We start from the raw sequence: 20,917 nt of genomic DNA on the forward strand, positions 1-20,917 counted from the left end.
GGGCTAGTGTTGGACGCGCTCTGTGCCAGCTTTATATAGCGGGCACTGTCTGGACTCATTGCTATGCAAGTCACGGGAGTGCTGCGATCGCCAGTTTAAGCTCACCAAACACAAGACTGTTTTGTAGATCGGAATAGGAACTTTAGACGAGATAATAATCTTCATCTTTAATTAGGAAAACGGACTTACATAAATCGTGGTAAGAGCAAAAAATATTGCGTGATGATAATTAATTGGTTGAATTTGATTTCGGCAAGTTCTACCTATTAATATTGTGTTGTAAGATTGTAATGTGGAATCAGTCGAACGTCAATTTGAACTTTATGATAAACCACGAAAGACAGCTGCATTGACAGAAAATTAAAATGGTTGTTACCCACATATTTTCTACACTGATAAAAATTCAATTTTAACGACGATTGAATCTCAACCCTCAGACTATCATATTATTTAAATATTAAAGTAATATCTTCTAAGAATCAGTATTTGTAGCATCCACTGCAACACCAGTAGGTTGTTGGTCATAGACATTTTCTCAGTCCGAACACCATGTGAGACGTCCTTTACATTTTTCGGCGGAGTCCAACCGTTAGTGAGATGGGCATCCTGTTGAAGATCGGTTAGTCGTAGATACGTTTCTAAATTGACTTTTTGCAGAATACAGTTGTGAGGAAGGAAATTTTAAATTCAAATCGTAAAAGCTCGGGTCAAAAAACTGAGACAGCAACTTTAAAAATAGATGTAGGTTGGATCTCCTATTTCGTAGTAGGATATCCGACCATCAGTTAGGTTACTACTAAATAGGATAGAAGTATAGAGAGATCTATCACTAACTAGCGGCTGCCCGCGACTTTAGGGGTGGAGTTTCGTAAAATCCTAGTGGAAGCCTTTGTCATAACATCTACCTGCATGTCTTTCAGCCCGATCCGTCCAGTAGTTTGGGCTGTGCGTTGATAGATCACTATGTCAGTCACCTTTGAGATAATTAGATTAACTAATCAAGTAGACTTTAAACAAAAAGGGCTAACGATTTTTTAATGGTTTTTACCTTACGGGGTTGTTATCTATCAGCACTTTTACTGTTAATTATTATCGCATGCCAATTAGCTCTGACTGACTGTTTAATAAACTATGTAGGTTCTTTCGCGATTAATTTTCAAACTAGCATTGTTTTAACGAAACGGTACTAACATCTGAAACTGAAAGTATACATGAAGTATATAATGTTATAATCAAAATTATGATGATTCTAAAAAATAAGATTCTTCCTTGCATATTATGTTATTGGCTTTAAAAGAGTTGAGTGTGAATCCTACTGATAGAATAATGTGACATCGATCGTTTTTGTCTCAGTCGTACTTGGCAATCATCATTTAAATAGCTTCGACTTCGAGGTAAAATGTATCAGAAAATATTGATAGGCTCGTTAAGGGCTCCTTTATGTCATGCTGGCCTCGTCCCGGCTGGCCGCTTCGGACCCTACGCGGAATGACAAACAGCTCCATTCATGACGATTTATAACACTCGTTTCCAACATTTACAACATTTTTAATTTTCCTGGAAGTCATACTATAGACGCTAATAGAAATTACAATGATTTGTCAGACTTTGTAAGGGATTCGTGTAAGACATTAATACCTTTTAAGTATCTCGATCGCAGAATACTGATGTAACAATTTAAATCAGTTAAGCGGTTAGGTGATAAAACGAGATCAGTTTTATAGCGTTTATTTATGAGCTCCATTAGTAGAAATGTCCAGTTTAAACTGTATTAGTATTTGGAGCACGCTGTTACATTCGGGGACGCTAAGTTCTGGGTGCGATAGGATCTCTGGTGTATGCGATATATCCCACCACTTATGCCGATAGCATCGGAGCCCACGGCACCGCGGCGGCTAGCGAACAGTCAAATTTGCGCGTTTGCACGTCTGGGGACATAATCATGAATTTATGCCGGAAGCATCTTTTATCGGGCATTAGTATGGTCAGCGAGGAGCGCTGATTCATGCCTCAACGGACTGACAAGTATATTTCGAACACCTGTATTTTTCTCAAGCAGCTTACTTAGTAGTTCAGATGAGCCGTTGGACGCCTTTGTCTTATTTGGCATGAGTTATGTAGCGTCAGAGCTTTTAATTTAAAGACCCCGATATCTGTTGAGAATCAAAAATTATCATACTTTTAAAATAAAGTATTGGTTCGAAAACCCTTCTTGAATAATTTCGAATTATTTTGCGATGGGATTAGTTTTCAGCTCAGTACATTCGTTATAAACAAGCGAGTGACGTTGTGTCGTGTTTTTCTTGGTACAATACAGAATATAAATTGTTTTAAAAATGGAGGTCCACCAGGACAAAATACACGCATATCATTATCATTAGACCTCATTTAAAGACAAATGATACCACAAATTCAGCATAATAGTAGAGCAATAGCCGTTCGTACGTATAAATTCTTAAACTGTCTCAAAGTATCACTTTCAAGGAGCAACTCTACAAAATATAGATTTTTACATCAAAAACCAAATATTATTTACAGGATTTTATACTAGGTAGGTACTTATTCAGCAAGGAAATTAAGTTCACGGAAACACCTTTATTTATTTAAAACCTTATTGCACCAAGAAAATATTACAATAGGAACTTAATGCATTTTTAATTTTGAAGGTCGTTTTGATTATTCTTTATTGTTTTTATGTCATTGTTTTTGAAATATGTATGTATATGAGGATCAGAATTGTATATCTGTGTCTGTTTTGCAAAATGTCAGATTTAAAAACATTGGAGATCCTCGAAACAAAGCTATATTTGCGTTTCAAAGAATTCCGCGAAATGCACTTTGCATACGCTCTGACGTTCGGTCGTCAGACATTCTGGCTGCGCGGGCGATGCCGCGATACTCTGATGCAGATGGACTGATAACGATGTCGTGCAAAGACCTCATGCTTTTACTGTTACTGTGACGCTGTCTTCTAAGAAGCACTTGAAAAAGTAGCACTGAATTTGCAAAACTCAGTTAAATGGAAACACAAAATTAACTCCTGAGTACTAGCCTCGAACCCACTTCTCACTTCTGGAATATCAAGTAGTGATTTCTGTATCCATGTAGTAGTATACTTCTTTACTGTACATTTTTGTGTCTGATTATTTTTACACGTAAATCAGATAATTATGTATTCTGAAAGACGCCAATCTTGATGTAGAGATAGGTGGAAATGTAACCCATAATCGAATATTGTGAATTTACTTGTTCTAACCGTAATTTTGTTTTGTTGTAGGTACGTACGAGGTCCTGATTTGACACTAGGTAAGATTCGACCATAAGATTAGGTATATCGTTGAAATAAAAATTATTCAAGCCGAAGTCACCATTAAGAGGCTTGTCAGCGAAGGCACTACCTGCCCAATTACCATAAAGAACAATCAGATGCAAGTGCTGCCCAAAGTTTAGAATCTGCAATGCAAAACTTGGTGTTACGTTTCACGTAAGTACACCCTTTCCTCCAAGCATGGCCTGTCTGCCGATTGAATGCATATCGTGGGATCTTGACGTCAACGTGCGTACGGACAGAACCACAATTTTCCTGTTCTTTGTGTTGTCTCGTAAGGGAATTAGTACGCGATTTGCTACGTGCTTCAGTTCACGATCGATTTTGATTTGCTGAACCTGTTTTGCATTTTCTATTGTTATCCTCTTTTAGATTAAGGACGTTTTAGATATTTCAGTTGCGCGTCAGTTGAGACTAGCTTAACAGGTTTGTTAAAACCTTTTTTACTTAAACCGTTTTTGCAAAATTTAAATCTTGGCAATTGACGTCAAACCATTCTTCATCATTTCTTTTGTTTTACTTTAATTAATTAATCTCAGCAATTAAATCTTTGTGAGAATAATATTATAATAATGCATTTAAATGTTTTTATTAGCGATCCTTCGACAACAGTTTTTTGTTAAAATATTTCAGACCGTACACACACCGGGGTTCTTTTGTTTTGGTCACATATGACGTCACGGTCACCGAGCCGGTGAATGACGCATTTATTGTTTCAGCTTATGTCATCATTACTCACTCGTACTTAGGATTTTACTCTCGTTAACACTGCCAAAATTTACTTGGAGAAACCCATCTCCGAAGTTAAATAAAGATTTTTAAAGTATAATTGTTCTAAAAAAAATCTGTTCGTTCATTTCAGCTGAATGACGTCTACTGCTGGACAAAGGCCTCCCCCATGGATTTCGACAAAGATTGGTCCTGGGAATAGTCCTGTACGAGTAGTTATAGGTTCCTATTTAATATTATAATAAATAAATTCTACTCGTGCATCTCTCACTTTTTACGTTTTAAGCCCAAATAAAGTTAAGAATCTTGACTTGAAATAAGGTATTTAAATTTGGGACCCCAAATCGATTGATTAATTTGCTTTTAAAAGTACACAGACTCGTTGAATTTTAACCTTGTAATCGTGGAATAAATGTTTTTTAAAACTGTTTTGGATTTTGTGAAGTGTATTTTTAGAAAAGTGCAGAAGTTAGACCAGGAGCGTCACGGAAGCCTCTTTAGCATTCGATTCTTGTTTTACCATTTTTAATTTACGGCATGTTCGATTGGCCATTCGTCAACTTAAGATGCACGGGTCGTCCGTGAATTTTTTATTATTCGTCTATGAAATAAATTCGGGTGAAACAGTAAAGCAGTAGGGAAGAATATAAATCCTATGAGGTCGTCTTTGTATTAGAGGTCCTATTACAAAAATTAAATCAGATAAATTAAGATTTTGTCTCTCTCTATCTGGTTTATTTTCTCTCTAATACTAGCTTGAATGAAAGAGACAGACAGAGATTTTGCCTACGTCGTAATCGTTCTTCAAAGTAGATTCACTCGTACCTTTGTCACTTCTAGGTCATAAATCGTGGCCAAAACAATGGGCACTGCATTAGCAATTAAATGAATTTTTCATATATTTTTTGTATGAAACAACGAGTTTTTAACCAGATGTTCAGTGGTTACTAATCAGGCGACATCTAGGTCCCAATAAATCTTGTCTAATTGGGAGGCCGTATGGACCGAATGAAATCGACAGTGCACTTGGCATTCAAATACGATCGCATGCGCAGGACCACCTGTTACGACGGAATTGGTACACGTAATTTTTATAATATTGGGTGCGTTGAGCAGCATGTCAAAATTGCATTCAAAGATCAATATTAACCTCACGTGTAGCTTTTTATATAAAAAAAAGACTTAAGTTTTATCGTTTGAATCGTTACACGCCTACTCGATTGTATATTTTGGAAGAAACTTTGGCATTCTACGAGGCCAAAAAGATAATTTCTAAAAATGAAACGAATAATTGATTTGGTTCTAGAGTCAATCGTAAAAAGTGTTGTCCCCTCCTAAATTCAATTTACAATGCGATGTGAGGTATGCCATGTAGAGATATATTTCTCTCCATTTTTGATATAGGTAATAACGGTTGACAACTTTTCTCCTTCAATGACTTGTTTCCACGTGCTACAAATCAGTCTCAAGGACCTCAGTATAAACTTTAGACGAGGTATAAAGCTGATGAAACGTAAACGTACGTGTAACGATATTTACCTATGTCGATAGAATAATTTGAAGAAATCAACAACCTTGCATACTGATCACCAAAGTTAAATATTTTGTAAATAAATCTCCAGCAGACAATGACCCCTCTAATGAGTAGAGAAACATTAACTTTATTGGCAATTTGGCCCACAGTTTTTAAGTAGTTTAGGTAATCTTGTGTTAATAAATAATTATATAGTCAGACCTGGGACACGTGGGTTTTACTGATGTTTTTGCTATGTATCTAGTTAAATATAACGGATGTTAAAAACCTACAATGAAATAATAGGTATACGTTGTATTTTCCACGTCTTGGAACTTACGAAAAAGATAAATGTAAATCAATTTGCTTGTATTTGTACCTATCATGATGTCTTGTAAAAAAAACTACGTTTCAACTACGTCTCACTCTCTTGTTTGTCAAAAGTGATAGTATGTACCCAAGTAGGTATAAAAAATTGAATTGTAATACTTTAAGCTAAACCTAGCTAAACCTAGGTGCTTGAAAAGAATAGATTTATGATTTATTTAAATGTCTAACTAAAATAATTCTACGTAAAGCTATGCAAATGGCCGCACAGACGAAGGAATTTCTAATTGGTCAGTGCTTTGATGCTTTCCTCCGCATCGGCGATTGACTTCGCATAGAAAACGCCGAAATTTTCGGAGAAGCGCCAGCCGATTTACAGAATACCTAATCGTAACGATACACACCCATGGTAGTGTATCCACCTTTGATGAAAACTCGGGATAGTTACTTCTATATTTTATAGAATTTTATCACATCTAATTAAAACAACACAAACGATAATTTAATTTTGAGATTTTTTCTTCAGATCCGCCGAAAGGCTTTTAATTTCTGCTTAAATATTGTGTGGTCAATTCTCAGTGTGGAAAACTCATTAAAATCTATGAAGAATCTTAGATTACACCCTGTTTCACACACTAAGGTTTGTGTGTGTATTTGTGATCCATTTTCAAGATAACTAGATATTGAAACTTTTCTTGCCAAAACACTTGGACAGGCTTGATTTTGTAGAGCCTTACAACAATACAGTTCTTTGGGATTGGCCCTTTAGAGTTTTATTGAAAACGACTTATCTTACTAACCACAGTCTGTGTGCTTATGTAATTTACAGTGCTACTAGCAATCCCATACGTAGGTATTATTCAGAATAGCGCCGTCGGATGGTAACGGTGGCGCGCGCTCATCCAAACGTGCTGTCGATTGTATTCAAATTCGATGCGCAAATTCCACCAATTTATACAGCGTGATCTCTTTATCTAGGATGTACTGAAGCGTGACGGTGATATGGTGTTTCTTACACGTTTTTACTTGAAATCACACGTGATATACGTTTATTATTACCTACCATAGTACGCATCGAGTTCGAAAATATTTTTCAGGATTCCTACAAATTAACAATGCTTGTAATTTTGTGTTTTTAAATTATTAGACAAGTTAGTAGGTATAAAGCGAGACATTTGATGTGACATTCCAAAAAGATTTGATAGAAATAATGTAATATTCGATTTCCTGAAAGAATCGATAGAGCCGCTGTCATCTGCTGTAGAACACAGCTAGGCGATTATGAAGTTCAATCTATATCATTTTACAATAGCTTGTAGTCCAAAGTTTTTTCTGTTGGATACAAACGATAGTCAAGGGTCACATAGTACTTAAAAAGAAAATGTATCACCATGTATGTCTCTAATCATCTCACTAGGGTCCCGTGCAGAGAGCATAACTGTAGGCCGTCCAAATAAAAGTAAAATGATTTGCTATTGACAACTATCTCTTGACATATACAGGAGAGATGATGGTACGAGTTTGCCTAGATTGACTTTTGTTCAAAACCCATTCAAAACACATGCAAGCTTTAAAGTCACCCCAAACCGACCGTCCCTTATTGACATTGCCATATGCAGATGGGTGTCAAACACAGCTCTCAGCTGAATAATTCAACCGCCCCGCGCCCTATGTGCTACGTTTCCACGCGCGCGCAGTATGTTATGCGCAGCGCGTGCGATTCGTTGGGATGCGCGGGCGCATGCCCGACTATGAATAATATTAGTGCCACATCTCTAATCTGTGTGATGGGTTGGCGATTAATATAGATAATATTAAGCTGATTAAAGTAGAATGATTAATGTAATCATAGTAATATACTATCGCTGAAGTCTTAGATTAATAAGGTAGGTACTCTATTTTGCCTCCGATAAAGGTGCTCGTGTCCTTCCTGACTGAAAGACCTGATGATGATGAAGTTTTGGAATTAATACAAAAACCTTTCCATGGAAGTGACTGATATTTTAAAAAGAACCGCCATAAATAATGTAGTTCGTGTGTAAGTTTAGTTGTTTGGGGCATATTCCGCATACAGATTGGAGCCAATCATTATTTGTTATGAAATTACCCCACTTCATAGCCCAGAAAGAATTGTTAGCTACCACAATGCTGACCTATTTACTAATTTCTTACTTCTTCTTTTTCTTACTCATAGTTGTGCCTTTGAGCAAAGTTACAACAAAATCATAGTGAAGTTAATCTTTGCCTGTGTTTTAAAAATAGGCATCAAACTTTATCTTATTGTTTCTTCGATAAAAGTTTCATCATAAACCCCTCCAGTTCTCAAGAAAATCTTCTTATTATATTTGAGACGTGTTTAAGTGCCCTGGAAAGGGCCTATTTACTAAATAAACTATTTTATTTCATTTCAATGGTTAACTAAGCAGCTTATAAACTTACATATTAAAGAGGCGGTAGTAGCTATATTGGGTCAGACCGTGGAATAAGATTTTACGGTTTCTAATGGAATAGTCTTTCTAATAATTCAGTCTCATTATGACCTACCTACCTTGCATGCAAATTGACAAGCTGCATCCAAGCAATAGATTGATTAGTTTCCATTTATTCCGCCGCCGGCGCCACAATCGCGGTCCAAGTGTCTCACTGCTGTTTTGGCTAATGTTGATAATGTGGCTAATAAATCCGTTCTCGTGTCACTGAGACAAGTTTATTGCTATTGTAGAGTTTCAATATGGTCAGACGACGGCTCGTCAAGATAACCATCTTATGTAGTTGTAATAGAGGTGATTTTGCCAGAGTCCTAAGTCTGAGCTATCGTCTGCACTTGTTATGTTATATGATGCGTTTTATGTTTGGAAGCTAATTTCAATTTTGTAGGTCAAATGTAAATGAGACTTAGGTTTTATTGTGTGCTAATTTGTGTATGAATATCAATAGACTCACTTTAAACTTACTACTCAACTAAACGAATCATGAATTTGAAAGTAATGTAATAATGTTGCTAATGCCTCGGCCGCACTCATCGCGATAACCCGAAGATTCGCGCTATCGCGATGTGTGTGGCCAAGTATTAGCGTATACTTCGGTGCTTTTTTGCATAGATTAGTGTTCCCGAGGCCTATAGGCTTTTAGGCTTAAAATTAAGCCTATTTAGTTCTTTTTTTGGCCATGATAGACTACTAGGCTTTTAAAAGGCTACTCATTATAAAAAGCCTATAGGTTTACAAAAAAACCTATAGGCCTAAATAGCCTTTTAGGCTTTATTTCCGACTAAAGTCTTTTTCGAGTAGTAGGCTTATTATAAGGCTATAGCCATTATTCAGGTTATAGCTTAGTATGAATTAAACAAGTATTTTTGTATTGCATTTATTTTTAAATTAAATAAAAACGAATATTATTTGAAATTGGAAATAATTAAGTACCTAATTGTTATACATTATTATTATCATATATTTCTAGGATCCCATCATCAGATCCTGACTTGGTGACAATGGGACCACCTCAGAAGTGTACCCTATCGAACAAAAAAAGAATTTTGAAAATCGTTCCACAATTGACGGAGTAATCGGTGAACATACATAGAAAAAAAAATACATACAGTCGAACATATAACCTCCTTCTTTTTTGAAGTCGGTTAAAAATAAATATTCATATACATATTCATTTATTGCATCCTGTTGTACAATTAGGTGTTTACAAATAAATAAAATAGACCTCATCATCAGACAATCATCGGGTAGACAAAAAAAGGCTATGAAAAAGGCCTAGCCTAAAGGCCTAAAGACCTTTTTAGGCTTTTTTCCCGCTGTAGCCCCTAATTCATAGGCTAGCCTTAAAAAAAAGCCTAAAAGCCTATAGGCCTCGGGAACACTAGCATAGATACAAGACTTCGTTCCGCTGTCGCCCGAATGTTATCGCGATGAGTGCGGCCGAGGCATAATTTTAATTTTGTGTTTCTTTTTTATATCACTGCACCTACCTATGTACGCTGTATTACTGTGCAGGAGACTGGCACCGGCTGAAAACCAGCGCTGCATGGACCTAGTGCCGTACAGCTTACGCTGAGCCGGATGCCCTTGTCACCTTATTTTTAATAGTTAAGCTGTGTTAAAGTTGTATTTTTTTTGTTATGGTGACAATAAAGGTTTATTTATTTATTTATAAGTATAACATGTAGTATCTATCAAGTTAAATTGCATAAATGATGCATTACAGATAGAATCAGATAGTTTTTTTGAGCTGCGTTGTTCTTTGCACTGTACTGGCTGTATTAAGTGAAAGCTCGTTATTACTAAGCTTTGGTAACCCGTATTTTATCACCATCCTATCCTACAGAAACTGAGAATTGTCACTTTCGTGGCCGAGCTTAGAAGGTTTCATTTCAAGGACAGGGACAAAATAAATCGACCATAAAATAAGTCTAAAGCAAATTTTATTAGTCGTATATTTAAAAAAGTCAATAAGTTTTACACAATTTTGACAAGGTTATAAAAATGACAAAAGTAAAAAGTTTTAAGATACAAGTTTATAACAATAATCATCATAATTTTGTAGGTACGCCTAATCAAATTTTTTGGGCAGTAATTCACATTTTCTACTATTTGCTATGTGGTTTACCATTTAGGTGTCCATGTTATGACCCAGAGGCACTGACCACTGTAGTCTGTGCCAAGAGGCAAACGGTTTAATGCCCGTATTCACAAACATTACTATGAGGTCTCACAGTGCGCGTGGACGCACAGGGTGACACACGAACCAATCACAGAGCTCTATTCAACGCTCTGCGTTCCATTTGCTGCTTCACTTAGGAAAGCATCGTTTGTGAATACGGACGAAGACATTACAATAAAATTAATTCTATTCTAATATTAAAGCTAATGAGGGCTATCGTTTTTATACTTAACAGTTGGCACCCCTGGCGATTGACAGGACCTTACTCTACAGTGGCGCCATCTTGATGAGTGCAAATGCGATAGTCCTTCTACCACTTTAGCGCTCACCAGTTGGTGCCACTGTCTTCGCTACTAGCAAGTGACAGGACCTTACTCTACAGTGGCGCTAACTGGTGAGCGCAAAAACGATAGCCTTCATTGGTTGCGTCAGTTGGTCTTCGGCTGGGAGACCCTGGAGCCGTCTCGGAGGCTGGTCTGCAGGTTGGTGCGCGCCTGCCGGCCCGCGTCGGCGCTCCGCACGTGCAGGACTGACTCCACCACCACCTCCTCTATGAACGGCTGGTTGTCTGGCTCTGAAAATAATGAAGAAAATACGCGTTAGAGAAACATAATCTTTTCGCAGTCGAGTAATTAACAAAAAGAAAACTTACAAAATTCAGGACAAAACATGAAAAAAAAAATCATTAAATTAATTTATTTTCTGTACCTGTAGGCTTTTAAGGAAATATTTCACGATACAAAACGATTTATCAACTTCAATGCAATGATAAATAAATTAGTTTTAACCTTAAGATATGGAGTTGAAGTTGAATCAAATTGACCCGAAACTGTTGTGCATACATTCCTCGTATCTACCTACTCATTATTGTGCAGTTTTGCACTAACGCTAAATATATTTTAGAGTTTCGTGTGACTAACTGCAGTTACAGCTACAGTGGTGTACTCGTAAGTACGTGTAGTGCATCAAAAGAAATAGAAGTTTCATATGGCTTTTAAGTTTAACTGACCTTTCTCACATACGACTTAAAATATTCCTCATCTATTCTTAGTTATAATTAATGCGATAATTAATTCTATATTTGAGCTTTTACATTGCAAATTAGTTGACCTTCTAAAGGCGTAAACGAGCAAGGTCTCGGTAATTAGATTTTATTGGCAATTTTAGTATCTTATAAGAATATTTGTTCTTGGAAATCATATGTTGTATGGTTTATTGAAACACAAAAATTTACATTATTGGATGTGGATCGTTTCAGCCAAATGACATCCACTGCTGGACAAAGGCCTCCCCCAAGGTTTTCCACTGTGAACGGTCCTGCGCTGCCCGCATCCAGGCTCTTCCCGCGACCTTTACCAGATCGTCGGTCCACCTAGTAGGAGGCCTGCCCACGCTACGTCTTCCAGCCCGTGGTCGCAACTCGAGAACTTTCCTGCCCCAACGGCCATCGTCTCTACGAGCTATGTCAATAAAATCTTAAAATATCTGATGTTTTTTGCGAATAAACATCTTCAGTACAAAAGACATCAACGCGTCACTTTCTCTTTATTTTTGATCTCGGAAATCTGTTTTGGAAATCGGGAATTCGAATCGAAATAAAAATAGAAAATTTAAAAAACCTTCTTATAATAAGCTTTTGTAAGCTAATGTCCTTTCTACAGATATTTGAAATTGTGGATGATTTAGATCAGGTCAGTAACTAAATATTTAAAAAAGTTAAGAAAGTTTAACTTGTTGAAAATGTTAATAAAAACACTTAAGTACTAACACTTAAAATAAAAGTAACGACTGTCTAATAATAACTAAAAGCCTAACGATAAGTGTTCATTAAAAGTGCATAACTTATGATAATTACTGACAAAATAAAAGCCTGCACATGTGATCGTAAAGAGAAATTATACAGTCAGACGCATTAATATGTAAACATGTCAGGCGCAGCTGTCTGTGCGCAGGAGTTTGCTTTTGTTTCGCTTATTTTGCTCATGAAAAAGCTAAGTCATGACTTATTTTGTAATTTAATAGAAGATATTTGCTCAGTCTTTTGATATAAAGTTAAGATTTTTTAAAGATAACTTAAAAAACAAGAGACAGGACACAAAATGTTAAAAATATTTGTGGAGAGTTTATATTTATGGTTGGATAAAAACTGTATACCATGTGTTGAGAGGCATCCTATAGTATTGATGATCAATATGAAATTGCGATACACGGTAGAGAGAGCTTTGACATAATGTAGATACATATTAAAGGTTGGAGTTTATAAATTTTTAGGGCACTGCAAATCTATACTAATATTCTATATTAATATTATAAATGCGAAAGTAGCTTTGTCTGTCTGTCTTGCTTTCACGACTAAACCACTGAATCGGTTTTGATGAAATTTGGCATAGAGATAGTTTGAGTCCCGGGAAAGGACACAGGATAGTTTATCTCGGTTTTTGAAACAGGGACGCGCGCGATAAGTTTTTCTGTGATAGACAAAATTCCACGCGGGCGAAGCCGCGAGCGGAAAGCTAGTATAAAAATTTAGAGAAGAGGTTTCTCTGAAGATTCATTGTTACAGTTTATTTATTACATATTTCGTGTGACCTACTTGTTTGTGTACATTGTTACCCAACCTCGTTTAGATGACTCACCCTATACGCTTCGGAATGGATCACAACAAGATGTGTCGTATGAATCAGTATTTACGACGGCTATGACTGGTTTAGCAGAAACTAACAAACAGAACTAGACGGCCTTTGTCCCCAAGGTCATTTTTTAACGTTATTTTTATCATCATTGATCTTTTCTTGCTACTTTACTCATAGGTTTCCGCTTGACACAAATTTAACGACAACTGTGTAAATACTAAATAATCCTTGGATTTGTCTTGGATTAGAGTTACCAGCAATAAATGTTCAATAACTTTCAATTATTAGAATACACGTAAATATCAGTCCGCGAGGAATGGCGCCGTATTACGAGGAACATCACTCATCGTGATTCACAATGATGACCACGACCACTCTGACAAGAGTGTACCAACTGAGAAGAAGAAGCAGAAATATAATTCGTTTCAAACTTTGACAAAGGTTTTAGCTATAAGTTAAAACGGTGCGATGTACTCTTACTAAATTAGTTGTTGATTTCAACTATCGTTATAGCCATATTTTCAATACCCAACTATGTCACTAAGGCCCGATAATCGACCAAAATTTTATCCGAGAATAACTCCTGGTATAAATGGCGAATTGACAGTTTCAGTATGGGAAATATGACAATTTCAGTATGGGAAATATGACTATTTATTCTGTTAATATTTACTCTTGTTTGGTCGAATCCACCCTAAATCGAATAATCACAACTAAATGCACAATAGACATCCATGACTCATAAACTAATCCTTATTTGTCATCAAAACACAAACGTTAACCCTTTCAGAGTTTAACCCCGCATTTCTCATCCTTTAGCTCAGTACTTTTGAACCTTTTTGCTATACAAATATGCAATAAAAAGTGCACAACTCACCATTATTCCTAGCCTGCGAGTTGCCCTGGGGACGGGCCCAGGCCAGCGCACAGAGCAGCAGCAACAACGCGCACGCACGCATCGTGACTCAGGCGCGGAATCAGGCGACACTGCGCGCGCGCAGACCACTGTCACTTGGTGGGACATTCTCACGTAGAATCATTTAGAAAGGTGATATTAAACTCGAAATAGATTTAATTTTTGTAAGCAGTTTAATCAATGGGACAGAATTAATTAATTTTTAAGTTCATTGTAAATTAATTGAAAGTAACTGTCCCATTGAGACTTATAAACTATTAATCAAAGTATCGACTGCATATGTGTATAAGACGTTATTTAATCAAACTTAATAAAACATTACAATAAGATGGTGTAGTTCTGAATGTGAAATTCACACTTCATTTATGCTTGTATTTTTTTAAATATACTGATTTCAAATAAGAGTATATATGTTACGGTTAATGTGATAAATTGAAAATTATTAATAATAACCGGTTATTATGAATAATTACCGACAGTCGCGGTAAAAGTGATAAATTAATCACACTTAACAGTGATTATTTGATAATTCAACCTTAGTACTAACAAATTTCATAAAAGAGAACAACATCTTGTGAATTCTTGTGTACGTGCTCGTGTACAGCCAAACTTTTGAACGTTTTGATATCATATATTAATATAATTTGGCATAATGAGTTTGGAATGTTTCTTGCATAATCCTACTTTTCCATGATACCTATAACATAAGGTTTTGATTTAAAGTGAAAAATAGGTTAAGGTGCGGCGGGGGTGGCCCTTGGGCCACCTCTAAGCCGCCTATTTAGTTTTATACACACATAAATGACCTCATATTAATCACATTTACCAAATCATGCGGTAATTATTCATAATAACCGGCGATTATTCATAATTTTCACATTTATCACTTTGACCGTAACATATACTTAGCTATAAACTCTGAAAAAAATAATTAATCATACTTTTATTACGAAAGCCAAATCTACCGAGTCTCTTTATTAATAAATATCCATTAAAAATAAGTCATAGGTTTCGAAGATTAAAACAGAATTACGCCTCAAAATTGCATAAGCTGTGCGAGGAGTGGGCGCGATTTCCAATGTGCACGTAAGCTCCGCACGCTCACAAGAGTTGCGGGCAGCGATTCAAGTTTATAAGCTATTGTAGATGTTATTCTTTTAAATTTATTTCTGTCATGACTGCAAAACGAAATGGTTTTTAATTAAAAATGCCTGCGTGCCCAAACAACTGAACGGAGGAAGATTTAATGAATGCTACAACGCCACTCTAGTAGCGGAGTTTTGGGCTGGCAGTGTTAAAGGTTTGTTGTCGACACGACAAAAAGAAAATAAAAATAAAGGTCTAAGAAACTCTACTATTGTGTAGACTTATGCGCCAAAACGTCTGGTTTGCTCATTATTTAGATTTTCAGTCGACTAAACTGGTAGTTGTTCTGCTAAGATTGTCTTGTTCAGTTTTCACTCAAAAATTAAAAAGTAACATTGTTTAAAACTTTGTAAATAACAGTGAAAACCGCTATCCGCTCGTCGTGAATCACAACCCTAAAGTGCATATTGCAAAATGTCATGAGTACCAGTCGCTAGTGATGTCATTTAGACTGGATGTTTGTTCTCATTATTTGAATAAGTTGAGTTTTTAAGTTGATGAAATTAGTTATAACTTGATATACCTACTAATACGAGTAGGATAGCTTTTTTAAACGTGTGTACTCAAAGTTAATATAAGTACTCAACACTTCAATCATTGATAAACGTTTTTGTATAATATTATTGGGTGTCACAGCCATATAGAGGAAGCAAGACTATAAAACAATAAGCTATTAACGACTTATCGGATCTGGCCCGTAATTTATGCAAATTACACACGCGCTTTGAACTACATTATACAGTTACGAACAAAATTACTTGCGGCTAAATTGGCCATACATTTTGGCTTCAAATATAATCTAGTATTGAATATATCAAAATTTAAATAACTTTTTTTGCTCGTTGCACCGACTGCCTAGATCAACGATCGCTTTATAGCTAGGAAATATCCGTTATAGGTCACAAAAAATAGTGCAGTTCAGATCAAATCCAATAAATCATCCAAATACGGCTAATCGATATTTTGCAGTTGATTATAAGAATCGTTTACATTGAACTTCTCCTTTAATGTGCTATTCATCACTAACTTATTTTGTAAAGCTGTGTTTACACAGGGTTCCGTCAGTTTGCGAGTACAAATACAATAGGTGTGTTCTTACAAATTAACTTACAAGTTTTAATTATTTTAAAATATTTTACTCGTATTCTTGTACGAGTATTTAAAATGCAACAAAGGTTACTTATAAACTCAAACACTGACCTCGATTTAGATAATGAATTTGGTTACTTTGCGGGTTTTGTTCCATTAAATTTTTTTTTGTCACATTACCACTACATTGTATTATTCTAATTGAAGTCGTATTTTCAATAATGCCAAATATTTAAAAATATGAAATAATAAACACCTTAAAAGTAAAAAATCACATTTATTCAACGCCAGAAGTTCAAAAACGGATTGAAAGTTGGATAGAGCCAGGGATTCTCCGCGACATCAGGTCTTGGCGGACTAAAGGGGAACATGTTCTTCAAAAACCAGGGCTCAATAGGGTCTATATTCCTTTGCTTCTCAAAGAAATCGGGCACCGGCTGGAATAAAAACTCCTTGAATGGTCGGTTTATGCTTAGAGGAAGAGCTTTGATGTCAGATGGATACCCTGATCTAGCTGTTGAAGAGACGACTACTGATCCCGGGTATAACTGTATGGACCCGGACGCGTATTTTCCGTCTCCTTCTTTCGTGACTGTTAGAGGGTAGTAGTATCCTGCTCCGTCATTGCTAGTGTAAGTTATTTGTTGGTCCAGGCCGGGGTAGATCTGGATTCCGCCGAGGGATGAGACGCGACCGTTCCTGGATGCAATGCCGGCGACACTGGATACTCCGAAGATGCCGTTTGATTCTTCAGGTTGTAAGACCTCTTGTTCCGGTCGTGGTAGATCATCTGTGAACGATATTTTATAATTATTTATTGCGAGTAACCAGCACAAGTGGGTGGAGCTTTGAGTTTCCTGTTTTACTTTCTAAACTCACAATATGAGTTATTATTTAGTTTTCTTAATCTAATCTATGGATTATTAAATTAATAGATTAAGTAACTTTTTGCAATTGTTTGTTATATTGTTTGTTTACCTGCTTTCACAAAAACTATGAGTATTGTGCAAAAAAAATACAATCGCAGACTGATCGCCATGCTGCAGATCCACGTGCCTAATGCAGGCCGGCCGCGAGCATCCCACTTTATATCCAGTCAAAGATTACAAGTTTGGGCCCATATTTCTGAAACGGTTCTTAATAATATTTATGGACAGACGACATACCAATTTTCCTCGCGCCTCTTCCAAGCTATAATTTCTCTATCATTATGGTTTTAACACCTGGAATTACTATCAAATATTGGCGATTCGATTAGCAATAAGCATCGTAATAACACAGCGGCGCTGTCAGTAAAGTGATTATTTGACTTTTTGTCTCAGATAGCATCTATGTTTTAGTGTGTAACAGTACTTTGTCTAGCAAAAAGTGTGCGAAAAAGTTTTCAAGTTAGTTTATTTATAAGTTGAAGTGGTAGTAAAATATTTAACAACATATCGGTTTGATTTTAGTCTAACAGTATAAAATATAATAAACTTTCCAATCAGACAGTTTGAAAATAATTGGTTATAACAAGTTTAGCTGCTCGGTAAGATAAACTTGTCTAAAGCTTCAGGTATAATTGCGAAGTGGTGCTGAATAGTCTTCAATTAATTCAATGGATCTAACACCTGTATTCACAAACGAAACAAACGCACAGCGTTGAATAGAGCTCTGTAATTGGTTCGTGTGTCACCCTGTGCGTCCACGCGCACTCTGAGACCTCATAGTGATGTTTGTGAATACATGTAAGTGATCAATTAAAAGGATTTTTAAGCTTGTATTTGTAATACATATTTTTATTTTACGGAAATCAAACACGCAAACTACGACGTAGGAATTGTTTTTCAAAACTTTGTCAAAGCGGTTGTTATTAGTCTAGGCGCAGACCACCGACTTTTAGTTGGCCGATAGTTGGGCCAGATTTTAATTTGTACGAAGAATCGGCCGAGACCAAATCGGTGTAATGTTTTCATTCATCTATGTATATTCCTACTGATTAACTGCCCGACTCAACTATCGGTCAACTAAAAGTTGGTGGTCTGCGCCTAGGCTTATAACTCTACTCGTATATATCTTAATTTAAGTACTTATTTAAAATCAAATAAAAATTTTAAACTTCTGAAAATTAACACGATATATACACTCGACATCAAATAAATCGCACCTCCTTGTAGCGTACAAGCACTTTCAAACGTATGCATCCCCACTTCCCACCATTTGAAATTTTTGTCTTTAGAAGGATCCAGAGTCACTTCTTCAAAAAATAGGTAGTTACGCTAGAGCCAACTTTTATGGCTATAAAACTGTTAAGTTGGGATTAATCGCTATCCATATCTGTTAAAGAGGACACGTGAGATCATTATTTGGATTTATAACCATAATTGGTCTAATTGATCCCATAGGTGGACCCAAAGTGAGGTATTTTTTCAAGTCACATTTATGGTATATGTTAATATTTATTAAGAAATTAAATGTATTTTTCTTTAAGGATATTTACCTATTGGGCTTTCAAATAACACCAACATTGTTGGGGCACCATGATTGTGTCAGAAGAAAATCGTTAAAGTTCGCGTCGCGGAAGGTGCGGTTTGTTTGATGTTGAGTCTATAATATAATATAGGATGATTAAAGCATCTATTTTCAGTTACAGACACAAAATATACGAGATATTGTATAAAAACGAAAGATATCAAAATCCTTTAATCACAAAGCGTTAACTTTACGATTAAAGGCCGCGGCGTAAAACGTTAATTTTGGCGTTAATATTCAGTGTTGTGTTTGTTGATAATTAAGGCCGGGTAACAGAGAAAATGGCGAAAATGAGGTTTTCATTTTTCATTTTTGAGGTACTAAACATTAAAATAAAAGGCTAAAATTTTTTTTGGGCATACTTGAGGATATTTTCTAGGGCTATTAACGGATGGAAACACGATTTGCGGCAGCGCTTCTGTCGCGCGTTTGTCGCGCTGCTAAATCGCCTAAATGTGAAAGCGCTCTTACCATGCTAGGTAGACAGAACCGGACCGTGAGTTTAGGGCGGCCCCGGGATACTACTTAGGGGCCCACTAATACTTTCGCATTATTGTATATTTTTATCGTTTCGCATATTTTTGACTTTGACTTGACTTAACTGGGGGCCCCTTGAATCCACGGGGCCCTGGGCTGAAGCCCAAAAAGCCATAATATGGTAGATCTGGCCCTGCTCATGGGCTACTTGTCAGACCTATTTTAGGACACAATTTCTAAAAACAATCTGTTGTACCTATACTTAATTAAATTTTAAATGTAGTTTTCAGTTTCAGTACATTAAGTTATGTTCACGAAATAATAGTGATATCATAACTTGTCTTTGCATTGCGTTTTGACAGCTAATGCACTTGAAAAAACGGACTGCCTCAATTAGGAATTGACCCACAACCTTCTGCTTGCCGGGTGACTGGGTACCTACCTACTCTGATCACTGAGCTACTACGGAGACTGCTAAACCCTACGTCTTAGGTGTATTTATGTGATCCAGTCGTCCGGAAGTGAAAAGTTGTGGATTCAATTCCCAGTTGAGGAAGTAGGTTTTAAATGTTGCGATGCGCCGATGTAAGTAGATATTAAGACACGAAGTTTAATTAAAACTTAAGCAATGGCCTGTTTTTAAACTACATTGACTGTGATTGGTTGAAGAATGAATTTTACTATTTTGGGTATTTACTACAGGCTTGCATACCTACGCATAAGTAGGTGTGGTAATTTATTTTTGAGCTTCGCGTCGCTTCAGAATACGGGCGATACTTATACTATACATATGTTCTGGGATTCGAAACCTTTGACTCGCAAAAACAAATAAAATGCATTTGAATTCGGAAATTTTCGTCTCGCCAGAATTCGTGATTCATCTCGATCATTGCCCTAATCTACCAAAGCTGCCGAGAGTGTGATATCGAGTTGCCTGAGATGCGACTCATAACGCTAGAAAATTTTAATAAGCATGATATTATCAACATCAATAAAATACAGCGAATCATCCTCGAACCTCTCTGGGGCGCTTTATCCAACTTTATCGATACAAGAAAGGAGGTATGCCACCTTATCGTGCTCAATATATTTTTGGGGTTTGCCAATTTTGCCTTAGAACGGTAGAGACTTGTAACATTCATAGTGATGTATTGACTGAAGGTGCACATTAATGCCGTGAGTCACTTTCCACTGACCGCAAATGTCCGCAAAGAACGTAAACATCAGAGGTAAAGGTCGGAGTCCTATTTGAATCAATCATTAATCTATGGATAAAGATTCTTAATATTGTCATTTACATTATTAAAAGAGTCGACTCTTATAATACGTCTTTGGGATGTAGGTCAAATAACAATCTTACTACTTAGGCCGACCATCTTACTTTGGCTTTAACAAACGTCAAAAATCTGTCAAATTCCATACAAAAAACGCCGATTATTCTTATAGTTACTGTTAAAGTAGATCCCACCAAAAACATTCTGTAAAAAACTAGCCAAGTCTCGATGGAGCTGCCTGTTTATATCTAAAAAGTAATGAAATCTAGACAAAGTCGTGCCAAGTCTATGGTTCCTTAATGC

The 20,917-nt window shown here is 36.3% G+C and overlaps 1 protein-coding gene across 1 annotated transcript; it reads right to left on the minus strand.

Moving 5' to 3' along the window:
• Nucleotides 1-16,633: 16,633 nt before the first annotated feature.
• Nucleotides 16,634-17,427, minus strand: LOC114357511 (uncharacterized). Its single transcript, XM_028311144.1, has 2 exons — nucleotides 17,331-17,427; nucleotides 16,634-17,142 (listed from the first exon to the last, which is right to left on the minus strand). The coding sequence occupies exons 1-2, from the start codon at nucleotides 17,389-17,391 to the stop codon at nucleotides 16,634-16,636; spliced, it is 570 nt and encodes a 189-aa protein (XP_028166945.1). The 5' UTR covers nucleotides 17,392-17,427.
• Nucleotides 17,428-20,917: the final 3,490 nt, after the last annotated feature.

This window comes from Ostrinia furnacalis, unplaced genomic scaffold (genome assembly GCF_004193835.3).
Source record: "Ostrinia furnacalis isolate ACB-3 unplaced genomic scaffold, ASM419383v2 OfSCF0216, whole genome shotgun sequence".
Taxonomy (NCBI): domain Eukaryota; kingdom Metazoa; phylum Arthropoda; class Insecta; order Lepidoptera; family Crambidae; genus Ostrinia; species Ostrinia furnacalis.

Bases quoted from the DNA above. Each gene is read 5' to 3' on its own strand.
- LOC114357511 (XM_028311144.1), bottom strand. From the start codon at position 17,391: ATGGCGATCAGTCTGCGATTGTATTTTTTTTGCACAATACTCATAGTT. The intron at 17,143-17,330 runs GTAAACAAACAA...TATCGTTCACAG, and splicing joins CATAGTTTTTGTGAAAGCAG to ATGATCTACCACGACCGGAA.